Source organism: Corythoichthys intestinalis, chromosome 19 (assembly GCF_030265065.1).
Source record: "Corythoichthys intestinalis isolate RoL2023-P3 chromosome 19, ASM3026506v1, whole genome shotgun sequence".
NCBI lineage: Eukaryota > Metazoa > Chordata > Actinopteri > Syngnathiformes > Syngnathidae > Corythoichthys > Corythoichthys intestinalis.
The window spans coordinates 18,612,198-18,636,019 of NC_080413.1; the positions used below are offsets into that span (position 1 = coordinate 18,612,198).

Below are 23,822 nucleotides of genomic sequence, written 5' to 3' on the forward strand. Positions count from 1 at the left end.
AATGGCATCATATTACCTGGGCGCCAATTCAATGTCAATGAGGTATAATGGTAGGATTTTGGTAAAAAATCACAACCACACAGGTTTTTCTGCGATTGAAAATGAATGGGAAATTTGGACGTACATAGCCGTCAATGGCGTGGACGGGCATGGCTGTCAATGGCATCATATTACCTGGGCGCCAATTCAATGTCAATGAGGTATAATGGTAGGATTTTGGTAAAAAATCACAACCACACAGGTTTTTCTGCGATTGAAAATGAATGGGAAATTTGGACGTACATAGCCGTCAATGGCGTGGACGGGCATGACTGTCAATGGCATCGACTTACTTGGGCGCCAGTCAATGGGCTGACATGGTAAATGGTGAAAAATCACAAGGACTTAGGTTTTCCTGCCATTGAAAATGAATGGGAAATTTGGATGATAATGGCTGTCAATGACATCCCATTGGACAGGTTTTTGGCGAATTTTGTCTACAGCCCTTATGCCCCTTACCGTCCTGGAATTTCTGATGTGTAAATTATGCAATTTGGTCAAAAATTGTAGGGCTTGATACAGTTTGAATTTTTGTTTTCCCAAAAAACCTGCGGTTAAGAGTGAAGGGAAAATTTTTGCGGGTCATTCGAAAAATTCCCTGGGTTGAGCGAAAATTCTGGTCATTTTGATACTTGAACGGTGATGGTGGTCAAACGGTTTGGGCTGTGTGGCGCGCCGAAGAAATGACATTTAAAAAAATAATAATAAAAAAAAGAAGGAATTTTACGAACGGCCTTTGCCTTGCAAAGCCCCCATCCACCTGGACGCCACATTCTTGTCCAAATTGCAGGTTTGAGTTTTTTTTTTTTAAAGAAAACTCAGACCAAATTTTGAACAAATACCTCTGCCACAGCGTTAGAAGGCTTTCTAGTGCCGATTGTTTCTGTTCAGCCTTTTCCAGTAACTCTTCTCGCAGTTTGTGGAGGTGAGGCACCTCTTCCTCCAACTTGTTGCCCTCTCCCAGGCTTCCGACAGCTGAACACAAAGCCAGAAGTCTGGGTTTCAGCTGCTCAACTGACTGGCACACCTCCTGGAAGGAGAATAGAATGAGATTGTCCATCCATTATCAGTGGCGTTACCCCAATTTGAGAGTTCTACCACATCTATTTTGTCTTATCTTTATGTACTTACCAAGTGACTCTGTAGATTCTTGTATGTCTGTGACGAGGATGTGCAAAATGTAACAGGAGTGTCGAGTTTCTCCTTCAGATCATTCATCATTTTCTTGACCTAATTGCAAAAAAGCCCATTATGGAATTGAAAAAACGAACCAGTCACTCATTTCTGTTTTAACATATACCTGATCCAGGTTATCGCTACACCTCTGTCTGTCAGCGACGTTTTGTTTAAGCTGCCCTGATAACTTTTCTGTTTTCTCTGTCAATTCTTCACAGGAGCACCTCATCTGGTCAAGCAGCGCCCGAATACATCTGGTTTCCCCAGGAGTCACAAATCTAGACAGTGCTTCGCAGTCTTCCTCCATTTGGAAAAGTGTGGGTCTCCTTTCTTGTAAACTTTCTGCTACTGTCTGTACAGACAGAAGAAGGTATATTACCCGTTTTTTTAGATTTTTTAAATGCGACGTAAACAGTTCGCGAACTCATTTCCATATGATTGACACAGTTATTACATGGAAAGGACTTCTTGCATTTCCTTTACTTGTATCAATTTATATCCTGTCAGGATTGACCCAGTTATGCAATGTTAAATTAAACGTAATCTTTTATTGATGGATAGGCAGATTGAAGTCTGCGCGTGTCACCAAGTTTAATATACAGATTAATAAAAAGTGGTCAGACTTTATTTATAATTTTGCAGACAGATCATTTTCCCCCTTGGTTTATATGTATACATTGCCGGTCAAAAGTATTGGCACCCCTGCAATTCTGTCAGATAATTTTTCCCAGAAAATGATTGCAATTACAAATTCTTTGGTAGTATTATCTTCATTTATTTTGCTTTCAATGAAAAAACACAAAGGAGAAAAAGATAAAAAATCATAAAATAAAATAAAAAATCACTATCATTTTACACAAAACTCCAAAAATGTGCCGAATAAAAGTATTGGTACCCTCAGCCTAATATTTGGTAGCACAACCTTTAGCTCAGGGGTGTCCATACTTTTTGCAAAGGGGCCCAGATTTGGCGTGGTAAAAATGTGGGGGGCCGACCTTGGCTCACATCCTTTTTACGTAGAACAATATATTTAAGCAAAATTTAGCAAGCAATTCAGTGTGTCGCATTTGCTTTATTATTTTTTTAAATGAATAATTTCAACAATCTCACAACTAGCCTTTGTGGCGTTCTCTTTCAACTCTCAGGCTCTTGCGAAAGACTACTGCTGCGAAATTGAACTAGCTTGAAGTTACTTCAATTTCCCACTGCTTATCTTCCATGTAATCTTGTCGTACATGTCAGCTTGTCTTGTTTGGAAATATGGCCTCACATTGAAATCTTTAAAAACAGCGACTGTCTCTTTCCAAATGAGGCAAGACACAGTTGTTGCGTATTTTAGCGAAGAAATAGTCTAATTTCCACCTATCCTTGAAGCGTCATCCGTCAGTCAACTTTCTTTTTTTTTTGTTAATTGTCACCATTTTAGAAAATGGAAGTAATGGGTCACACGGAGTAATGTTGCTTAACCCTTAAATACCTGCAACATGAAGCAATTATCAGAGAATCCCAAAATTTGAAAAAATAAGGTCCTTATGAAACCTATTTTTCAAATTTGTAAAAAGAAAAGTCAAAATGAATATGTGTAATAAGCGCTCTAATATCCATGCTAAATCATGTTTTTTTCTCATGCAACCTACAGATGCATGTGTTGACTTGCATCCATCTTTTTTTTTTTTTTCCCGAAAAGAAATGTCAAAATTCTAAATTAGAAATTTTTGATGTATCAAATGTGATTCATTTGGCAATAAAGGGTTAAAGTGCTGCTGCCTTTTAGTGGGTAAATGAGGAGCAGCATTTCGTGTGTAAGCTACTTCATATGCTGGTTGCAGTACTGATGACATATTTATTAAGTCTGTGTGCGGGCCAGACGTTATTGATTTTATGACAGAGGCTGGGGGCCGGATGAAATTTGACCACGGGCCGCATTTGGCCCCCAGGCCGGACTTTGGACATGTCTGCTTTAGATGAAACAACTGCCAACAACCACTTCTGGTATCCATCAATGAGTTTCTTAAAATTCTCTGCTGGAATTTTAGACCATTTTTCTTTGGCCAACTGCTCCAGGTCTCTGAGATTTAAAGGGTACCTTCTCCAAACTGCCATTTTCAGATCTCTCCACAGGTGTTCTATGGGACTCAGGTCTGGACTCATTGCTGGCCACTTTAGAAGTCTCCAGTGCTATCTATCAAACATTTTTCTAGTGCTTTTTGAAGTGTTGTTTTGGGTCATTGTCCTGTTGGAAGACCCATGACCACTGAGGGAGACCCAGCTTTCTCACACTGGGCCCTACATTATATTGCAAAATTTGTTGGTAGTCTTCAGACTTCATAATGCCATGCACACGGTCAAGCAGTCCAGTGCCAGAGGCAGCAAAGCAACCCCAAAACATCAGGGAACCTCCGCCATGTTTGACTGTGGGGACCGTGTTCTTATCTTTGAAGGCCTTGTTTTTTTCCCTGTAAACTCTATGTTGATGCCTTTTCCCAAAAAGCTTTACTTTTGTCTCATGTGACCAGAGAACATTCTTCCAAAACGTTTTTGGCTTTCTCAGGTAAGTTTTGGCAAACTCCAGCCTGGCTTTTTTTAATGTCTCCGGGTCAGAAGTAGGGTCTTCCTGGGGAGCCTACAATAGAGTCCGTCTTCATTCAGACGCCGACGGATAGTACAGGTTGACACTGTTGTACCCTCGGACTGCAGGACAGCTTGAACTTGTTTGGATGTTAGTCGAGGTTCTTTATCCACTATCCGCACAATCTTGAAATGAACGTTGAAATCTCTCGTTAATTTTTCTTTTCTGTCCACATCTGAGGAGGTTAGCTACAGTGCCATGGGCTTTACACTTGTTGATGACACTGCGCATGATAGACACAGGAACATTCAGGTCCTTGAAGATGGACTTGTAGCCTTGAGATTGCCAATGCTTCCTCACAATTTTGCTTCTCAAGTCCTCAGACAGTTCTTTGGTATTCTTTCTTTTCTCCATGCTCAATGTGGTACACACAAGGACACAGGACAGAGGTTGAGTCAACTTTAATCCAGTTTAACTGGCTGCAAGTGTGATTTGGTTATTGCCACCACCTGTTTTGTGCCACAGGTAAGTAACAGGTACTGTTAATTACACAAATTACAGAAGCATCACATGATTTTTCAAAGGGTGCCAATACTTTTGTCCGGCTCATTTTTGGAGTTTTGTGTAAAATGATAATGATTTCATTTTTTCCCATTCGCTTTTGTGTTTTTTTCATTGCAAGAAAAATAAATGAAGATCTTGCTACCAAAGCATTTGTGATTGACATCATTTTCTGGGAGAAATTGAGCATTATCTGTCAGAATTGCAGGGGTGCCAAAAGTGTAGGACATACATTTAAAAGTTAATGTCTGCATGTGCCTCGTTTTTTATCGGCGACCAGTTTACACACCTCAACAGTGCTGATGTGTTCGTCCAAGTGATCTGAGGGCATGGTATGCTTGATATCATCCAAAGCTCTCTGGTTTTCATTGATCCATGACGAGAACATTACAGATTGGTTGTTGAAGTGCTCCCATGAGGAGCGCGTCCTCTCTAGCTTGACAACACTGGAGGGAAATAGATCACGGAATGTCTTAAGAAGGGCATACTCCAAATAAGGTAAAAATATTAGTGCTTTTATAGTGACTGACTTTTTGTTGAGGTGGTCTTGAAGCTGCTGGACTGCTTCCCTAGTCGATTGGGCTTGATGTAGTACTGCAATTTGATTTTTAGGACTGAGCTGCAGATCCGCTGCCTCCTCCAGGAGGACGTCTGCTCTCACACAACAGTCCTCAAGCTTGATGAATAGCTCCTTCAATCAAATAGACTTATTAGAAGAGAAATAGTGAGTGTATGAAAAATATATTCATATGTGGTCATGTACATACTTTGGTGTGATCCAGTTCACTCCTCAGGCTGTCAAGGCTGTTGAATATAAGCTCTTTGTGTAGCTCAATTGTAATGTCACCTATAGACACCTGAAGTGTTTCCCACTCAGTTTCAAAATTCAGCCAAGAGCTCAGAGTGGCCTAGAGATCAAATATGATAATTTAGAGATAACTTAGACTACTAAAATGTAACACAAACCTGAAAAGGAAGACAAAAAAGTTTAATCAGAATTTTCAACCAGTCTGAATGTTCCTCTCCCAGATTGAAACAGGCTTTGACAGTATCCAAACAACATTACCAAACCGCAAAACAATCAATAGCTGGTTAAGCCTAGATGTGGACCAATCGATGATCCCGGCAGGGCGTGTGTTGACAGAGTAGTGGCACAAATGATCACGTCTGAAGAAAACACACAGGCTTGGATTACCTGCAGGCCGTGTTCATTGGCGCTGAACTGGCAGTCAGTTTCTCGGACACGTTCCTCTAGCTCATGCACCGAGCAACTCAATGCCTCTCCCGAATGGAGCTGCTGCAAGTGGGACACTAAAAGATCCGCCTCTCTTCTGAGAGCCTGGAGTTGTTTTAGGTGTTGCTGCAATGTAATATATGCAATAAACACAAAAATATATTATTATGTTTTGTCTACACGCAAAAAAATGCTACTTTAAGATGCAGGTTCATACTATCAAATTCACAATAAACATTATTTGTGTGTGTCCATACTGCTGCGGCTGAGTGGGTGGGACTGAGCGCACAGTAGGATGGCTACTGTACATTTAATGTCTGGTATCAGCTTGTCAAATTTACCAGAAAAGCAGAAAATTAAAAAAGTGGCAATTTCTTGTTTCTGTCAAATAATGAGCCTGCTTTATTTAAAGCTTCATCTGAGGCCAATCTGTATGCCTACCTGATGAATTAGGAAAAGTTCCTGTGCTTCCCTCACATCCTCAGCATCCAAGATCCTGCTGACCTGCTCCTCGGCTTCTTTCCCCGCTCTCAGGACCTCCTCCAGAGCGCCCAGCACCTCCTCTGTGAGCTCCTCGATCTGGAATGTACCTGAACCCTGACCATCTCCCTGGAAGGAAGGAACGCAAAGGGGTCAAACTGAAGTAGAGGTAGGGCGTGTTGGTTAAAAAATCAATCAATCAATCAATCAATACCTGGCACAGTGAGGACAACAGCTCCTCAAAGTCAGCTGAAAGTTTGGTCAGAGCATTTTGCTGCCTTTTAATCTCCACTTCAGAGCTTACATCAGTCAGGCTCGAGAGCTGACTCTGAAGCCACAAAAGGCTTTCTTTTCGGGAGTCACCAGCTTCTCGCAACGCCTAAAATCAATTTCAAGATCAACAAACTGTTGCCACAACCTAGACTTTCAAATGCGCATGTATAGTCGTTATGGGACCACATTGTTATTGTTCTAGTTGTGAACTACAGCACTATGGATGCAAATTACAACATTTTTGCTCACTTGCACAGCCATATCAACTTCTTTCTGTTGGCCGGAAGCTCTTGCGGTATCCTTTATGTGTCTTTTCTGCGATGACAGCCAGTCGGAAAGCTCACAAAATCTGCAAGGGGAAAAACAGTTACTGCAGTACTTACGAAATTAATTGGTTCTGAACAAGGACATAGGTTTGGTCTCAACATCAGTGGGGACGGTATAACAGCATAACCTGCATGAACATTTTTTGCTGGGGACGGGATATTAATAAGACCTGAAGGGAATAGTATCTTTTCTCTTATTTATTGTTTGTATTACTCTAACACACTTAATATAATCAATCAGGGAATAGTATCTTTTCTCGTATTTACTGTTTGACTGTTTGTATTACTCTAACACACCCAATATAAAATAAACAGCATTTATATGATAGTTTAAGAAAAACAAGCAGTATATAGTTCATAACATGAACAGTTGGACTTGGAATGATTAGAACTGGCAGCGCCAAGACAAAGGGTAGATAAGGAAAGAAAGATACCGGACGCCTTCTGACCCCGGAAGCCTAATGCGCGCGTCATGCAGCTGACTGAGCAAGATTGACGCTGACAACCAGGTGATAGGCAAGACATCTACAAGCCCACGTCTGCACCACCAAATCCCCTAATGAGCTCTTACGGACAGTCCAGAACAAATGGTGGGACATCTTGTCTTGCCAAAGGGAACATCTGATATGGAGGAACCTGCGACCGAGGAGTGAACACTCAGCACTCACGTGGCACCGAGGATGGCAAAATCCTTAACTCTCGTTGCCCTGACAACTGTAGTGGCCGAAACTCTCCCGCCCAACACACAACAGAGAATAATCCTAAACACAGCCCACCACACCAGAGCCTTTAAAGACTGAATGTTTAACTAATTGCTGTCATTTTTCCCGGGAACCTTTTGTTGACTTGTGATATGGTGATCCTGGATCCAGTTTGCATCCTAACCTGGGTCTCTTTGCTGTTTTGCTTTGCCGTTTGATCGCTGTAGACCTGTCAACTTGTGTTTCGAAGCCTTTTTCCAGCTTTCAAAATGGAGTCAGGTTAAGAATAAGGTGAACGCGTGGTCGGAGTTCCGCTGGCCCAGGTCGTTGGAATTGCGCTAGCTCGGTTCTGGCTTCGGCTGCCGTGATTCCGGCAATCTGGCTAAAAGGTCAGATTCCTTCAGACCAAACTGATTGGGTGAATGGGGGTCAGGGCTACATTTCTCACAAATATGAACCTAATTAATTTGTTCGGCTACTTAATAAATGCATCACAAATCTGTATTGCCTTATAAAAACGTTCATGTGTATTGGTCAGGTGATACACTGTTCGATCCAAACCTTTGCTTTCAAAAACTACAAAGGAAACATTTTGAAAAGTTCCAGAATATACCTGTATATCGGGATTTTATTCGCTAATTTAAATTGCAATATTTGAACATACTTACATACTTTTTACCTCGACTATGATTATTAATGTATGAGTTGTCATAGGCTACAAATAAAAATATTTTAAAATAAATAATGTTGAAAATAAACAAATACATTTTAAGTAAATGCAAGTCATCAGGAAATCAAAAGTGCATTTGAGAGGGAAAAAATGGACCGGCACATTCAGAAAAGTGAAAACAGATAAATGTGTCTCAAAAATTAAATGTGTCTTAACTAGGGCTGTCAAAATTATCGCGTTAACGGGCGGTAATTAATTTTTTAAATTAATCACGTTAAAATATTTGACGCATTTAATGCACATGCCCCGCTCAAACAGATTACTTGTGTTTTTTGGTGTTTTTTCGCCCTCTGCTGGCGCTTGGGTGCGACTGATTTTATGGGTTTCAGCACAATGAATGAGCATTGTGTAATTATTGACATCAACAATGGTGAGCTACTAGTTTATTTTTTGATTGAAAATTTTACAAATTTTATCAAAACGAAAACATTAAGAGGGGTTTTAATATAAAATTTCTATAACTTGTACTTACATTTATCATTGAAGAACTACAAGTCTTTCTATCCATGGATCACTGGATCACAACAGAATGCTAATAATGTTAATGCCATCTTGTTGATTTATTGTTATAATAAACAAATACAGTCCTTATGTACCATATGTTGAATGTATATATCCATCTTGTGTCTTATCTTTCCATTCCAACAATAATTTACAGAAAAATATGGCATATTTTATAGATGGTTTGAATTGCGATTAATTACGATTAATTAATTTTTAAGCTGTAATTAACTCGATTGAAAATTTTAATCGTTTGACAGCCCTAGTCTTAACACAATGAAAATAATTCACTTATTATTGGTAGGGTCAATTCTATCCTTACAAAATATGGGAAGACAGTCTAAATAACCTTGATAACTGAACTCATTTGTATGAGTTATGTTATAAGGTTGCTTGAAAGTTGGTGGAGACAATTTGAGCATCCTGAAAAGTTGGTAGTGTTATGTCCCTTCCGTCCTTATGCAAACCTACCCCCTCGGTTCTGAAGTAGTTTCGTAACTTGAAAATTCTGTAACTAGAGACATGTTGCCCATGTAAATGCCCTAATCCATTCCAACCCCCCCAAAATTCAGACAAAGCTTTTATAATACATAAAAATGCATCAAAACATGTAACAAATACATGTTACAATTAGATTATTGCACAATAGACATCAAATCAGTTGTGCATAATATAAAAAAGCAAGAATAGAGTTAAGAATAAAAGTTAAGATACTCATGTAAAGCTGTAAAGGGGCAAATGAAGAGGACGTTGGGATACACACACTTACAGTAGAGATCCGTCTTCGGCAACTGGATGCCGGGAATGCTAGGCAACAGCCAATGGCAGAACAGCTATATGTATCTTACATTCAGTCAACTCTTGGAGCTGCGAGTACCAGCCATACTGTATTTTTGTCTTTCGTATCCTGAAATTTCTTTCATAACAAGAGGCAATATTTTCCTGTTAAAGCGTGTCCTAACCTGAAAATTCTGTATGTGGAGACGTACATAAGTAGAGGTACCACTGTATCTAGAACCACGAACGTAAAGAACTCTAAATACTGCATTATAGTACTTTTAGGTATCCCCCTACTTCACTTGCTATATATTTTTTGACCAGGCAGCATTAACCATCAAAGACATTTTAATTTTATCCAAGCAAATGAATTAAATCATGGAATTTTAAGAAGAAAAATAACATTCTTTGAATTTCATGCACACCTATCATTCCATTCTTTCCACTGATCAGGATGCTGCTCCAGCTGGATGCTTGTACTCCTGATTTGCTCCGTCACGTCCTCTACGGCCCTCCTGGTGGCTTCCAGCGTTCGATAAGCCGCATCGTTGTCAGGCAACTCGTGACACAGATCTTCCATGTTCCTAATGCGCTTCTTGCAGGCAGCCAAAGGTTTGCGTTCCCTGAAGAACGTCTGCAGATAAGAACGAACAAGCGTTGCAGAGCACAGGAATTGTTTTTCCGGTAGTTTTGTTGCTAAGAGATGCTCACTCTGTGCTCTTTGATCACATGCTCGCTGGAGGAGGAGGCAGACAAGATTTGGAGTTCCCTGTCCAGCTCTCCTCTGCACTCATGGAGAACAGCATCTACTCGACTCTGTTCTACCTCAACCTTCAGACGCAGCAGGTGAGGTGGCACTTTGCCTTGAATGTCCTGTGACAAAGCATTAAATGATTTTTAGATGAGGCAATTGTTTTTATATTTTATTGCGCATGTTTACAAACTTGTGAAAATACTCATTCCTTATATATTATTTACCGTAATTTTCGCACTATAAGGCGCACCTGACTATAAGTCGCCACCCAACAAATTTGACACGAAAACAGCATTTGTTCATGGATAAGCCGCACTTGACTATATGCCGCAGCTGTCCTTACTGTATTATGGGATATTTACACCAAAAGATATTAACCGGTAACACTATATTTGACAGCGGCATCATACGACTGTTATAAGACCAAATGAACCCACATGAAGCTTTGAACCAATTGGCTGCATCACTGCTCCTTAGGGGGAGACAGTCAACCTATGCTGCCGCCTGCTGTCAACACTGTTGTTGTCCAACATGTCTCCTAGCATGCATTGCAGCGCTACAGATGTAAATAACAATCAAATTCATTTTCTGTGCTAACTATTGCTTCAGTTCCTGTTCCAGTTGTTTCATTAATTGCTAGTTATGGTATTTAGTAACACTTTATTTGCCAGTGGCGCCATAAGACTATCATTAGACAATTATAATTATGACATGACACGGTCATGAGCATTAATGAATGCTTATAATAGATGTCATAAAGTGTTATCCAGCAAATGATCTCACTTTTGAATAGTGTAAAAGATCCGAGCTGGACATAAATGGAGTTGTGACGTAATTTGCATGGTGACACCTACAGTAATGCCCATGATAGTGTCATGTCATAATTATGACTGTTTTATGACACCGCTCTCAAATAAAGTGTTAGATATTAACACAAATGAATCAACAAATAAGCCGCACTGGACTATAAGCTACAGGATTTGAAATGAAGGGGAAAAGTAGCGGCTTATAGTCCGAAAATTATGATATTTATTTTTTAGATTATCTTTCTGTTTTATAGTTATAAGTAATTTTATATATTCCCTTACATAAATTTTGTGTGATTTTTGTATGTTTGATTTTACAGTTGTATTCCTTTGTGATAATTCACAGAAATTATTTTTGAGTGTGAATTCTAGCTCATTAGGTTTAACAAGTATGCCTCAATACTATATTTCATACATCATTTTATTTAAACCTATACATATTCACATTTACCTAGTGTACAATATTACAGTACTTTTTGAAAATATACAGTATTTGGCTATTTTTTCATGTACGTTTGATATAGTAACTTGTAACTAGAATTGCGCAGATGGACCTCCTGCTGTGGCAGTGTGTGTTTAATAGACATGTGCCGGTTACCAGTTTCAAGGTATATCATGGTATGAAAACGTCGCGGTTTCACAACCTCTAAAATTTTCCGTCATATTAGCTATTTTTCATGTCCCAAAAATGCAGGGAGAATTCCCTTGCTTGCAGCTGCAAGGCACAACCCTCCTCCCCCAGTTATTGCTCAGTTTCAGTGAGTCAGCTGTGCTACACGATGGCTGGAGGAGGTGAAACTCCTGAACTTTTAACCCATCGAAGAAAATGAAATCGCTGGTATGGGAATACTTCGGCTTCGAAAAAGTTACAGACGGCCGTGGCTTAGAAGAGGAAGACCAACCGACATGTAAAACATTTTTACGGCGGGTGGCTGCCAGAGGACGCAATACCTCCAATATGATTTCGCATTTACGTGACCACACGTCACATTATACAAAATAAAGATGATTAAACGCTGTCATGAACGTTTCCCACTAGCTACGAGAGTTAACTCCAGTGTGTTTAGTGTGTCTAGCGGTGGTAAAGCATACTATAACGTAAGCCTGTTAACGAGGCAGATAACAAGGCTAATTAGCATGTCTCTAATATTAGCCCACGTTTTTTTAAGTCTTCCGCCACTGTAAACATCTGTTTAAAATAACATTTTCGTAATACAGCCTGTATTTTTTTCTAACTAGTGACTGTCTGTGTTGAGAGAGAGAGTGTGTGTGTTAAATGTAAACATGATATGAGTCATACACATGTGGTTTTTATCATACCGGCACATGCTTAGTGTACAACTATTAATAATTGTGAAAAATTAAGAATTCCAGTCTATTTGGGCTGCATTCTGCCACACTAGGATGTACAGTACAACTTAGCAAGCTTGCTTGTTTGAGTTAATGCATCCAAGAACCCCACACCCCCACAAAAAAACCAAAGAAAGTCAATCTTCAAGTAATTTATATGTAGAGTCCCGTGTGGCAAGGCACATAAAAGACTACGTGGTAAAGTTGAGTTAATGAAGTGTCGGTTATGGCACCCCAGAGTCAGATTTTTGCAATTAATTTAAGTGGAAAAACATGTTAACTCCTTGACCTTCCAGTGTTTGTGTAGCCTGCGGACTGTTTCTTGCAGACCCTGTTGCTCCTCTTCTGGTAGAATGTCAGTCAATTCATCACATGCCTTCAGAAAGACGCTGAGTACACGTTGGTCAAGTTGGCTTAAAAAATCCTGAATGACAAAAGGAAAATAAAAAGACTTCGAGAAGTTAAAATGTCAAGGCAAGAAAAGCAATGATGTTGCGATGATGTCAAGGCATTGTCTCAAAGTAGTTGAGAAGCGTCCAATCAGATTGTTCTGATGTCATCCCTAGTGTGCATAATTAAGTAAGTTAAGAGGTGCACTCACCGTGTGTTTTTTCAGCAACTCCTCAGCGTTTCCTGTCTCCCCCAAGCAGTCCTGCGCTCTCTTCAGCACTCCCTCCAAATCCTGTCGGGACTCCTCAAACCTCCTCCTCAGACAGTTGTTGGCTTCTTCCCTTCTCCTCCACTCTGAGACCTCCTTCAGCAGAGCCTGGGATGAGGGCGAGACAGAGTGGCAGTCAAAAAGCGTGTTAAAATATTTGTTCTGTGAAATTAACGAGGCACGCGAGGCTCCTCGCCGCAACCTCCTGGGCGCGTTTGATCGTCTTGTAATCTCATTAAGAGCGTTACGGGCTTTGCGGTGATGTGAATTCTAAATAATGTTGCACAGATACCATTTTTTGGCTCCCGATACAGATTCTGACACACGGCTGTACGGTATCAGACTATACCAATAGTGTAACGACACCATGTTTTTGGAAAAAATTAGAGATGTGACAGAAAATTCGGCGCCAAAAACTATTGGCCGAAAATAGCTAAAAATGCATTTAGGGCTGCAGCTATCGATTATTTTAGTAGTTGATTAATCGATGAACTAGTTAGTCCGAATAATCGAGTAATCAGATAAGGAACATGAAAAATTTAAATACCTGGGATGAGCCTCAAACGGTATAAAAAAACAAATAAATAAGGATCTATCAAAAGAGCAATTGGCTATACATAGCAAAAGTCAGCTAGCTTAAAAGCTATAAAATGCTAAAGGTTTTTTTTAGGGGTGTCAAACATTAAAAATTTTTAATCAAGTTAATTACTGCTTAAAAATTGCGATTAATTGTAATTAATCGCAATTAATCGCAATTCAAACCATCTATAAAATATGCCATATTTTTCTGTAAATTAATATTGGAATGGAACGATAAGACAAGAAATGGATATATACATTCAACATACGGTACATAAGTACTGTATTTGTTTATTATAACAATAAATCAACAAGATGGCATTACCATTATTAACATTCTGCTAAAGCGATCCATGGATAGAAAGACTTGTAGTTCTTAAAAGATAAATGTTAGTACAAGTTATAGAAATTTTCTATTAAAACCCCTCTTAATGTTTTCGTTTTAATAAATTTTTTAAAATTTTCAATAAAAAAATAAACTAGTAACCCGCCATTGTTGATGTCAATAATTACTTACACAATGCTCATGGGTGCTGAAGCCTATAAAATCAGTCGCACCCAAGCGCCAGCACAGGGCGACAAAACTCCGAAAAACACAACAAGTACACATTTCACTGTGCTGTCATTTTTATCTGTTTGAGCAGGGCATTTGTGCGTTAATTGCGTCAAATATTTTAACGTGATTAATTTAAAAAATTAATTACCGCCCGTTAACGCGATCATTTTGACAGCCCTAGTTTTTTTACAATGCTCTTAACAAATGGTTCACTCATATTCCCACTAAAAATGACTAAATATACCTAAAAACTAAATCACGAATGCATTAAAAACATTAGCCCAAACAAAAACTTTGCTTACGTTGGTTTTAACAGGGGGCAGTTGGATTCAGCCATGTGAAATGAGGCAGACCGGAGGACAGTGTATCCATTCTAATCAATAAAACTAACTGTAAACACTTACAAAATAAATCATTACAACGCCACTTTAATTAAAGGAATACTCGAAGCAATAAAATACAATTCAAATATTTTTTTCTTATCGAATACTCGAGTTCATCGATGAGTTGTTGCAGCACTAAATGCATTATCGGTTTTCGGTTTTGAGGCAGAAGAACCTTAGTCCTCTTTTAATGACGTAATCAAAACAAGGCGAGAATCAACACGCTGGCTGACGTTGTCTCGCTAACACTACTGGCTCACAGCCAACATGTCTGCAGTTTAGAAGTATTTTGAGGTATCAATGAAATGTATAAATTATTAAATGAACGATAATAAAATAAATTTTCTTCATCGCAGTTACACGCTCGTTCCGAAGTTTCTGTCCATTGATGTCAGGGCTCCAGATTAACATTTTTTACTAGGAGCACAGTGGCCTCTAACTTAAAATTTTAGGGGCACAAGCAGAAGATTCGGCGCACTGTAAATCGACATGCAAAGTTTTGCTCTTATTTTCACTGTTTAACCGATAAATACTTTCATAATAAATGCATAAAACTATAAACTCATTTTATTCTCTATCAGTTTTGACATCAACCAGTATACTTCTCTGGACCTTTTGGAAATACTCACATTTCTACATAAAATCACCATCAAATGTGATATGATTTTTGTCAAAATCACACAGATGAAAAAACAGTGTCTGCTTTAACTAAAACCACCCAAACATTTATAGGTTTTCATATTTTATTGAGGATAGTATGCAAACAATGACAGAAGGGGGGAAAACAAGTAAGTGAACCATCACATTTATTAGTTTGTGCCCCCCCCCCCTTCAACTTTAACCAGACACTTCCTGTAGCTGCGGATCAGTCTGGCACATCGATCAGGACTAATCTTGGCCCATTCTTCTCTACAAAACTGCTGTATTTCCATCAGATTCCTGGGATGTCTGGCATGAATCGTTGCCTTTAGGTCATGCCACAGCATCTCAATGGGGTTCAAGTCTAGACTTTGACTTGGCCACTCCAGAACGTGTATTTTGTTCTTCTGAAACAATTCTGAAGTTGATTTACTTCTGTGTTTTGGATCATTGTCTTGTTGCAGCATCCAGCCTCTTTTTAGCTTCAACTGTCTGACAGACGGCCTCAGGTTTTCCTGCAAAACGTCCTGATAAACTTTTAAATTCATTCTTCCATTGATGATTGCAAGTTGTCCAGGCCCTGAGGCAGCAAAACAGCCCCAAATCATGATGCTCCCCCCACCATGCTTCACGGTGGGGATGAGGTGCTGATGTTGGTGCGCTGTTCTATTTTTCCTCCACACATGACGTTGTGTGTTACTCACAAAAAATTCAACTTTGGTTTCATCAGTCTACAAAATATTTTGCCAAAACTTCTGTGGAGTGTCGACGAGCCTTTTTGCGAACATTAAACGTGCAACAATGTTTTTTTAGACAGCACTGGCTTCCTCCATGGACACCATTCTTGGCCATAGTTTTACATATAGTTGATATGTGCACTGTGCCAGTGATTTCTGTAAGACTTTAGAAGATACTCTATGGTTCTTTTTTACCTCTCTGAGTATTCTGCTCTGAACTCTTGGCATCATCTTTGGTAGACGGCCACTCTTTGGGAGAGAAGCAACAGTGCCAAATTCTATCCATTTGTAGACAACTTCTCTGACTGCCGATTGATGAACATCCAGACTTTTAGAGATGGTTTTGCATCCTTATCCAATTTTATACAAATCAACAATCCTTGATCGCAGGTCTTCAGAGAGCTTTTTGACCGAGCCATGATGCACATCAGACAATGCTTCTCATCAAGACATTTCTTACCAGGTGTGTGTTTTATAGTGGGCAGGGAAGCTTTAAACCACTCATCAGTGATTGGGCACACACCTGACTTAGATTTTTTGGTAAAAATTAGTTTCAATTGCTTTTTAAGTCTCCTTAGGCAGAGGGTTCACTTACTTATTTTTCCCCATTCTGTCATTGTTTGCATGCTATCTTCATTAAAATATGAAAACCTATAAATGTTTGAGTGATTTTAGTTAAAGCAGACACTGTATTTTCATCTTTGTGATTTTGACAAAGATCAGATCACATTTGATGTTGATTCTATGCAGAAATGTGAGAAATTCCAAAAGGTTCAGATACTTTCATACCACTGTTCTTAGAAATTAGGTTAACATGGGAGTTTTGTTCTATTTCTGTCGCTGTCACCTGGCACTACAATCAATCAGAAACGGATTTATTGATCGACAAATCAACTGCAAGGACACTGGCCAACCCGGAAATTGACATTCACACGTCACACTTTATCAACATGGAGGAGCGTATCATTTTAGCAGTGTGCGACCAGCACATACACGATGGTTTACTGCTATTTTTAGACCATGACGTCGCATCGTAAAGCGGACGTAAAGTATAAGTGGGACATTATAGACCCACCCTCGCATAGAAGCAATGTAAATTAGGCTACTTTTCTCGGGTAATCTTTCAAAAACAAACATGCTGATCACACATTGCTTTTTTGGAACTTATAGAAACGACTCTAGACATTACGACATATTAAGGATGTTTTCTTCATACGTTTCCCAAAACTAAAAACTCAGAGGAGAAAATGTGAAGACTGAATCAACTTGCGCGGACTTTTAACGCCAGCTCGGCAGGAAACATTTATGCAGTAAACATTTTGTTTGGTTGGCATTGTCTTTCAGAGGACAAAGAGGTAAGCCATTTTGATATTTTTAACTTATTTTTTGGCGTGACGTGCCGTGCTGCATCTGTCTGACAATGAATGACCTGAAAAGAATTAAAATGGTATCTGACTGCCATTGTTACCGTTTCTGTTGTAAAAAAAAAAAAACTTTAGTAAGGGGGAAGTGTAAATAAATTATAGAATTAAGATTTGTTAACAATGAAAAAATAAAAAGTGTTTGTTGGCTGTCACTGAATAGCATTTGTAATCGCTACACAAAACTAACTAAATTACCCCCAAGAACGGTCAGAGACGTAGGACAACCAGAGGATATAATATATAAGAAAGACAGGGCTGGTGGTAAAGGATAGCTTGTTGAAACAGGAGAATGTCATTGTAAGTCACGTCGATAAAAAAGCTAAGGCTATGCTTAGGTCGGCTCGTTTTTTTTTCGTCTTTTTCAGCCTTCGACACTCAAACCATCTCTTTAACTTAACATTTTTATGTTCTTCCACATCTTTGCCAGTGAATTTGCCACCAGGGACATCATTTTCGGAGAGAATTGGTAGGTTTAGCTCTGTGAACATCTCTTTCGTACACGATTTACATTCATTTCCTATTAGGGACAAACGGTGGCTTGCAACAGTAGCTAATGTCATGAATATTAATGAGCGGAAGGGAGGTGTTGCTTGCGGTATGCCATTGGACGTCTATCATCATCTTACAGCGGTATGCGTAGCTAGCAGCCATATTGGGTAGGTCAACCAGCGGTTGGAAACCGAACTTGATACAGCAACATTAATTCTAACCTGTGCTGAGCTTTGTACTTCAGATACTTTCTTCTGCAGCAAGCTGGTATCCAAGTTTCGAAGCACTTTAGTGTTTGATAGCAACCTCTGCACCGTGTGATGGTTCCTCTCAATGACCGCCAGACAGCGTTTGCAACTCTGCTGCTGGTTCAACAACTCCTGAGAACATTTTACAAAGAGTTGACAGTAAGATTTCATCTTTCTGTTTATGTGTCTCATCCTACGGACCTGCCATTTCTGCCTGTGCAGGGTGGGGCTAAGTGTCTCTGCGTCCCTGGCGGTAATACGACTGGCACGGTCCAGGGCTTGATAAAAGACAGAGATGTGTTTCTCCATTTCCTCCAGCAAAGGCAGAAGACTGTGACATTCGCGCACTAAGATGGGACAGCGCTCTCTCACCTGGAAGTACAATTTTTTAGGGCAATAAAAAAACAAAAAAAGAAGAGTATATATTTTATTTTTTGAATCAAATGCTCAATAAGAATGGCAAAGGGTCCACGTGGCTCTGTTTAACACCTACCCGACTCAACTGACTCTTAGCGGTCGTCATGGCCGCGATGACCCCGGCGGCCTCGTCACGCGAAGCATCCTTGGCGAGTAGATGAGCGCTGCGGCCGGCTAGCTTGTACTGCGTTTCCATGGTGACAACCTTTTGCTTGGTATTCTGAAATGAGTGGTTCAGTGGATGGGGTCATGTTACTGGACTTTCAGGCATAGCACGAGGCTGTCACGACTTCAAGCCTATCCGGACCAGATGGTTGTTTCTCAAGATATAATCGTCCATATATTTTACGGCTGTCTTTTCTCACCTCCACATCTTGAAGAAATGCTCGGACACCAAGGAAAGACACTTGTGTAGGAGCATTGAGCCTGGCCTCCGCTGTATCCAACAGTTCTGCCAAAGTCGTCATTGTCTTTCGATGGTCTTTTCGCCACTTTTCCAACTCATCAACTTGGGCATGCTACAATAAATGGGACAGTGAATACCATTTCGGTCGATATTGGACCCGATTTTCTACAGCACACTGAGTAATAAGCAGACACTGTGACCGTCTATCAGGCTTTTACGAACCACAGACAGGATACTGTAATGTATTGTATTAATCTGTATTGAACCACAAACGTTGATAGAATTATTTCAATCCCCGTATTTTTTGGACAAAAAGTCGCTCCCAGGTATAAATTCGACCAGTTGGTAAATAGGTATCTGTTAAGCCCCTTTCAGACATACGCTGAACTCCGGTTAACTCCCAGGATTTAAACATGTAGCCTTTATGTCTGAAAACAATTTCCAGGGTCGACGGACACAGAAATGACACGGACATTAACTGGGTCCTGTCCGAGTATAATGTCCGGAACGTGGCATGTGTGAAAGCAGCATGCAAGCCAAAAGCCTTGTGTGAGAGCAAGAGGACCAGGCGTTGTCAGTGAAGACTATTCAGTGAGATGTTTTTATTAAAATGTATTGCTGTTTAAAATGTTATAAACTATATTTTCCAAGCGAAAGGAAAAGATGTAATTGACGTTTTTGTGTTATGAAAAATGTGTCATTTATTGCATACAAAATGCTTTGAAATGAGTAGTAGTTTTTGAGTGATTACTGATTAATGTTTAAACTTGTACAACAAAAATGAAACTGAAAAGTTTGTAACCCAGGACCCTTGTGAAATACAGATTTACAGAAATACAGAATACCGTTTTTTTTGCTGACTGGAAAAAAAAGATCATCAGCGAGGATTCAAGATGGCGAGCTATCCAGAGTGATTTGAAGAACCAAGAACATTGACAATTCTGGAATAACAGACGGACTGTCTGTGTGGTAGGATTGTGTGATTTTTTTTTTTTTTTCAAAGAGTGCACTCCAACAAACACTGAAAAAAAAACTATCACAATAGTAAAACTGGAGATATTGAATTATTTGCCATTGCAGCTAATATTGGACGATTTTGACTTGATTTGAGACTCAACCCAAGACTATTTTTTTATTTTAAAATTTGGTTTGTTATTACCAGTTCATTGTGTGGTAATTGTTAAAATTGTTTGATTGTATTGTTCATTTTTTTAAAAATAATATACGCAAATAGGATTCCAACTGCGTAAATCTGATGTTTGATGTGGTCAGTCGTATCTAAACCGGTTAAGCCGAACCTAGAACATAGTTCCTATCGTAATACATACAGAAGGGTAAAGATATGAGCTACATAAGTCTGAAAGGGGCTTTAATGTAATACTAGTACAGTGGGGCAAATAAGTATTTAGTCAACCAGTAATTGTGCAAGTTCTCCCACTTGAAAATATTAGAAAGGCCTGTAATTGTCAACATACGTAAAACTCAACCATGAGAGACAAAATGTGGAAAAAAAAAAAAAACAGAAAATCACAGTGTTTGATTTTTAAAGAATTTATTTGCAAATCATGGTGGGAAATAAGTATTTGGTCAATACTCTGTTATGCACCCTTTGTTGGCAATAACGGAAGCCAAACGTTTTCTGTAACTCTTCACAAGCTTTTCACACACTGTTGCTGGTATTTTGGCTCATTCCTCCATGCAGATCTCCTCTAGAGCAGTGATGTTTTGGGCTGTCGTTGGGCAACACGGACTTTCAACTCCCTCCACAGATTTTCTATGGGGTTGAGATCTGGAGACTGGCTAGGCCACTCCAGGACCTTGAAATGCTTCTTATGAAGCCACTCATTTGTTGCCCTAGCTGTGTGTTTGGGATTATTGTCATGCTGAAAGACCCAGCCACGTCTCATCTTCAATGCCCTTGCTTTTGGAAAGGGATTTTCACTCAAAATCTCTCGATACATGGCCCCATTCATTCTTTCCTTTACACGGTTGCAGAAAAACAGCCCCAAAGCATGATGTTTCCACCCCCATGCATCACAGTGGGTATAGTGTTCTTCAGATGCAATTCAGTATTCTTTCTCCTCCAAACACGAGAACCTGTGTTTCTACCAAAAAGTTCTATTTTGGTTTCATCTGACCATAACACATTCTCCCATTCCTCTTCTGGATCATCCAAACGCTCTCTAGCGAACTGCAGACGGGCATGGACGTGTACTGGCTTCAGCAGGGGTACACGTCTGGCAGTGCAGGATTTGAGTCCCTGGCGGCACATTGTGTTATAGTAACATTTGTTACTGTGGTCCCAGCTCTCTGTAAGTCATTCACTAGGTCCCCCCGTGTGGTTCAGGGATTTTTGCTCACCGTTCTTGTTATCATTTTGACGCCACGGTGTGAGATCTTGCATGGAGCCCCAGATCGAGGGAGATTATCAGTGGTCTTGTATGTCTTCCATTTTCTAATAATTGCTCCCACAGTTGATTTCTTTATACCAAGCATTTTACCTATTGCAGATTCAGTCTTCCCAGCCTGGTGCAGGTCTACAATTTTGTCTCTGGTGTCCTTCGACAGCTCTTTGGTCTTGGCCATAGTGGAGTTTGGAGTGTGACTGACTGCAGTTGTGGACAGGTGTCTTTTGTACCGATAATGAGTTAAAACAGATGCCATTAATCCAGGTAACGAGTGGAGCCTTGTTAGAAGAAGTTAGACCTCTTTGACAGCCAGAAATCTTGCTTGTTTGTAGGTGACCAAATACTTATTTTCCACTCTAATTTGGAAATAAATTCTTTAAAAATCAAACAATGTTATTTCTGTTTTTTTTCTCCACATTCTGTCTCTCATGGTTGAGGTTTACCCATGTTGACAATTACAATTACAGAGAACTTGCACAACTGGTGGTTGACTAAATACTTATTTGCCCCACTGTAACTTCTTTATCAAACTCGATCTCAAACCAGATCATTTCAGTATCACTTCTGAACAACTCCGAACCTGAGTATAAGGCTCAAAGCCTAGCTAAACAATGGAAAAAACACTACCTTTTCATCTGGAAAATACAGTCAATTTAAATCCAATAATAATCAGCTACCTCTTTGACTTTAGCAAAAAGCTCTCTCCAGCGTCCATTCAGAAGAAGCAGCTGCTGCTTGAGCTCAAGCGACACAGTCTCGTCGCACGTCTCGATAAGAAAATTCCCCGCGTCGTTCATGGCGGCGTGCTGATCCATCCAGTGGCTGAGATTCCTGAAGAATTCCTGGAACGGAGCGTGAGGGGAGAGATGAAGAGACAAGAAAAGGCGATTAGAGGAACAAAAAAAAGCCTACCACTTAGTGAAAGAAGCAGACATGCAAGAATTAAGAGAAACAGAAATGACTTCTCATCAAAAAAGAGACAATGCAGTGGATTTAAATGAAGAAACAATGAAAGACAGTAATTGGCTGACTAATTCAAAATGGGGTTGTAGGCAATTTGATAAATTACATATTCTCAGTAAAAGTCAATGAGTTCAGTTCATACTTTCAAACTTGGTGTCTCAGTTGGATTCTACCTGCTTTGTCTTTTCCGGCTGTCTCAGGGCTTCCTCTGCGTCCTCCAGCCAGGCTTGAAAAGAGGCCACCGTGGAGGCGTAGCGGTCCCAGTTAGACAGCACCTCCTCTAGCATGCTCCTTACACTGCGCACCTCCATGGAAAGACTTCTCCACTGGGCGGACACGTCCCGCACTAGCCGGGTGACCCCTGTCTCACCCTCGTCAGCTGGGGAGCGGGACATTCACGTTAAACCCATTATAAGGGATACAGGTTCTGGGGTGGGTGCATCTCATTTGTGGGGTCTACCATTTAAACCTCAGGTGTTTTCCTTTCTCACTATGGCTTTTGTATCGCCCACAGCTGTCACAAACCTTCGAAACGTGACAACGAAATCAGAACTCTCGTCCCGTTTTTGTGCTCGGAGACCCGCGGATATGGAGCGACGCCCCTGAACTAGCAAATGGGGTCGTATTCCCTACTGAGCGAGTGGAGAAAGCTCATTTAGCTGTATCGCCTGCAGACGTGGAAGCAGACACAACTTGACTGCTTGTAGCTGAGAGGGCGTACGTTTGGTGAATATATTGTGAATCATAAGGAGCACATTCAAAGAAATACACCACCCACAAGGTGACAGTTGAAGACTTAAACTGGGGAAATATGCCCTGCAATTTTCATTTCAGAGCATTATAATTAAAACACTCCCCGCAGTGCACTCAAAATGTGAGCCAAAGCTTTCCTTACCTGAGCTATCGGCGCTGATGTAAACCTCCGCAGCATTTTTCAGTAACTGAAACAGGGTTTTATAATTTTCAAAGAAATACTGCTTTTCCACAAAAACCTAGTGAAGACATAAAATGATAGTTTGTAAATCCCAATTTTCAACAAAAAAGGATGGGATACTATCCGTTCGGGGGCTTACGACGTAATCGCGTAGCATCTGTTCCACGCACTCTTGTCGGCCGTATTTTACAATCCAAGACTTGAGCTTGGACTCTGCTTCTGTGAGAAAGGCCTCCATGTGGTGTTTGTGCTTCAGGAATTCCATTTTAGACAGCTGGACGCTGCAAGATGTGGAAAGGAAGTTTAACCTGGAGGAAAGACAGATGGTCAATTAAAGTCCAATTTTTGGACTTTAAGCCGCCACCCACCAAATTTGATACGAAAATTTGGCATTTGTATATAGATAAGCCACACTGGACTATAAGCCTGTACTCACTGTATTATGGGATATTTACCCCAAAAGATATTAACCGGTAACACTTTATTTGACGGCGGCATCATAAAACTGTCATAAGCTCATATGAACCACCATGAAGCTTTGAACCAATTGGCTGCAAAGCTTCATTGCTTAAGAAGCTTCATTTGGCCCTCAATGCTCCCTTGGGGTAGACAGTCAACCTCTACTGCCAACACTGTTGTCGTCCAATATGCCTCCTAGCATGCATTGCAGCGCTACATATGTAAATAACAATATAAATTCATGT

At 40.1% G+C, this 23,822-nt stretch overlaps 1 protein-coding gene across 9 annotated transcripts in view; it reads right to left on the reverse strand.

The window, feature by feature from the left end:
* The window catches only part of syne1a (spectrin repeat containing, nuclear envelope 1a), a 273,050-nt gene that overhangs the window by 210,679 nt on the left and 38,549 nt on the right, over positions 1–23,822 (reverse strand). For 8 of the 9 annotated variants that reach the window (XM_057822040.1, XM_057822043.1, XM_057822038.1 and 5 more), the window contains 22 exons: positions 23,258–23,426; positions 23,080–23,176; positions 22,358–22,563; positions 21,899–22,063; positions 18,773–18,925; positions 18,484–18,627; positions 18,192–18,362; positions 17,964–18,122; positions 12,879–13,043; positions 12,567–12,701; positions 10,079–10,240; positions 9,793–10,001; positions 6,582–6,681; positions 6,274–6,438; positions 6,021–6,188; positions 5,541–5,705; positions 5,113–5,253; positions 4,876–5,036; positions 4,635–4,791; positions 1,340–1,567; positions 1,171–1,269; positions 882–1,069 (listed from right to left, as the gene is read on the reverse strand). In XM_057822040.1, the coding sequence (XP_057678023.1) occupies positions 882–1,069; positions 1,171–1,269; positions 1,340–1,567; positions 4,635–4,791; positions 4,876–5,036; positions 5,113–5,253; positions 5,541–5,705; positions 6,021–6,188; positions 6,274–6,438; positions 6,582–6,681; positions 9,793–10,001; positions 10,079–10,240; positions 12,567–12,701; positions 12,879–13,043; positions 17,964–18,122; positions 18,192–18,362; positions 18,484–18,627; positions 18,773–18,925; positions 21,899–22,063; positions 22,358–22,563; positions 23,080–23,176; positions 23,258–23,426 (3,507 nt within the window). The remainder of the gene's footprint in view (positions 1–881; positions 1,070–1,170; positions 1,270–1,339; positions 1,568–4,634; positions 4,792–4,875; positions 5,037–5,112; positions 5,254–5,540; positions 5,706–6,020; positions 6,189–6,273; positions 6,439–6,581; positions 6,682–9,792; positions 10,002–10,078; positions 10,241–12,566; positions 12,702–12,878; positions 13,044–17,963; positions 18,123–18,191; positions 18,363–18,483; positions 18,628–18,772; positions 18,926–21,898; positions 22,064–22,357; positions 22,564–23,079; positions 23,177–23,257; positions 23,427–23,822) is intronic. The other variant, XM_057822039.1, reaches the window with a different exon arrangement.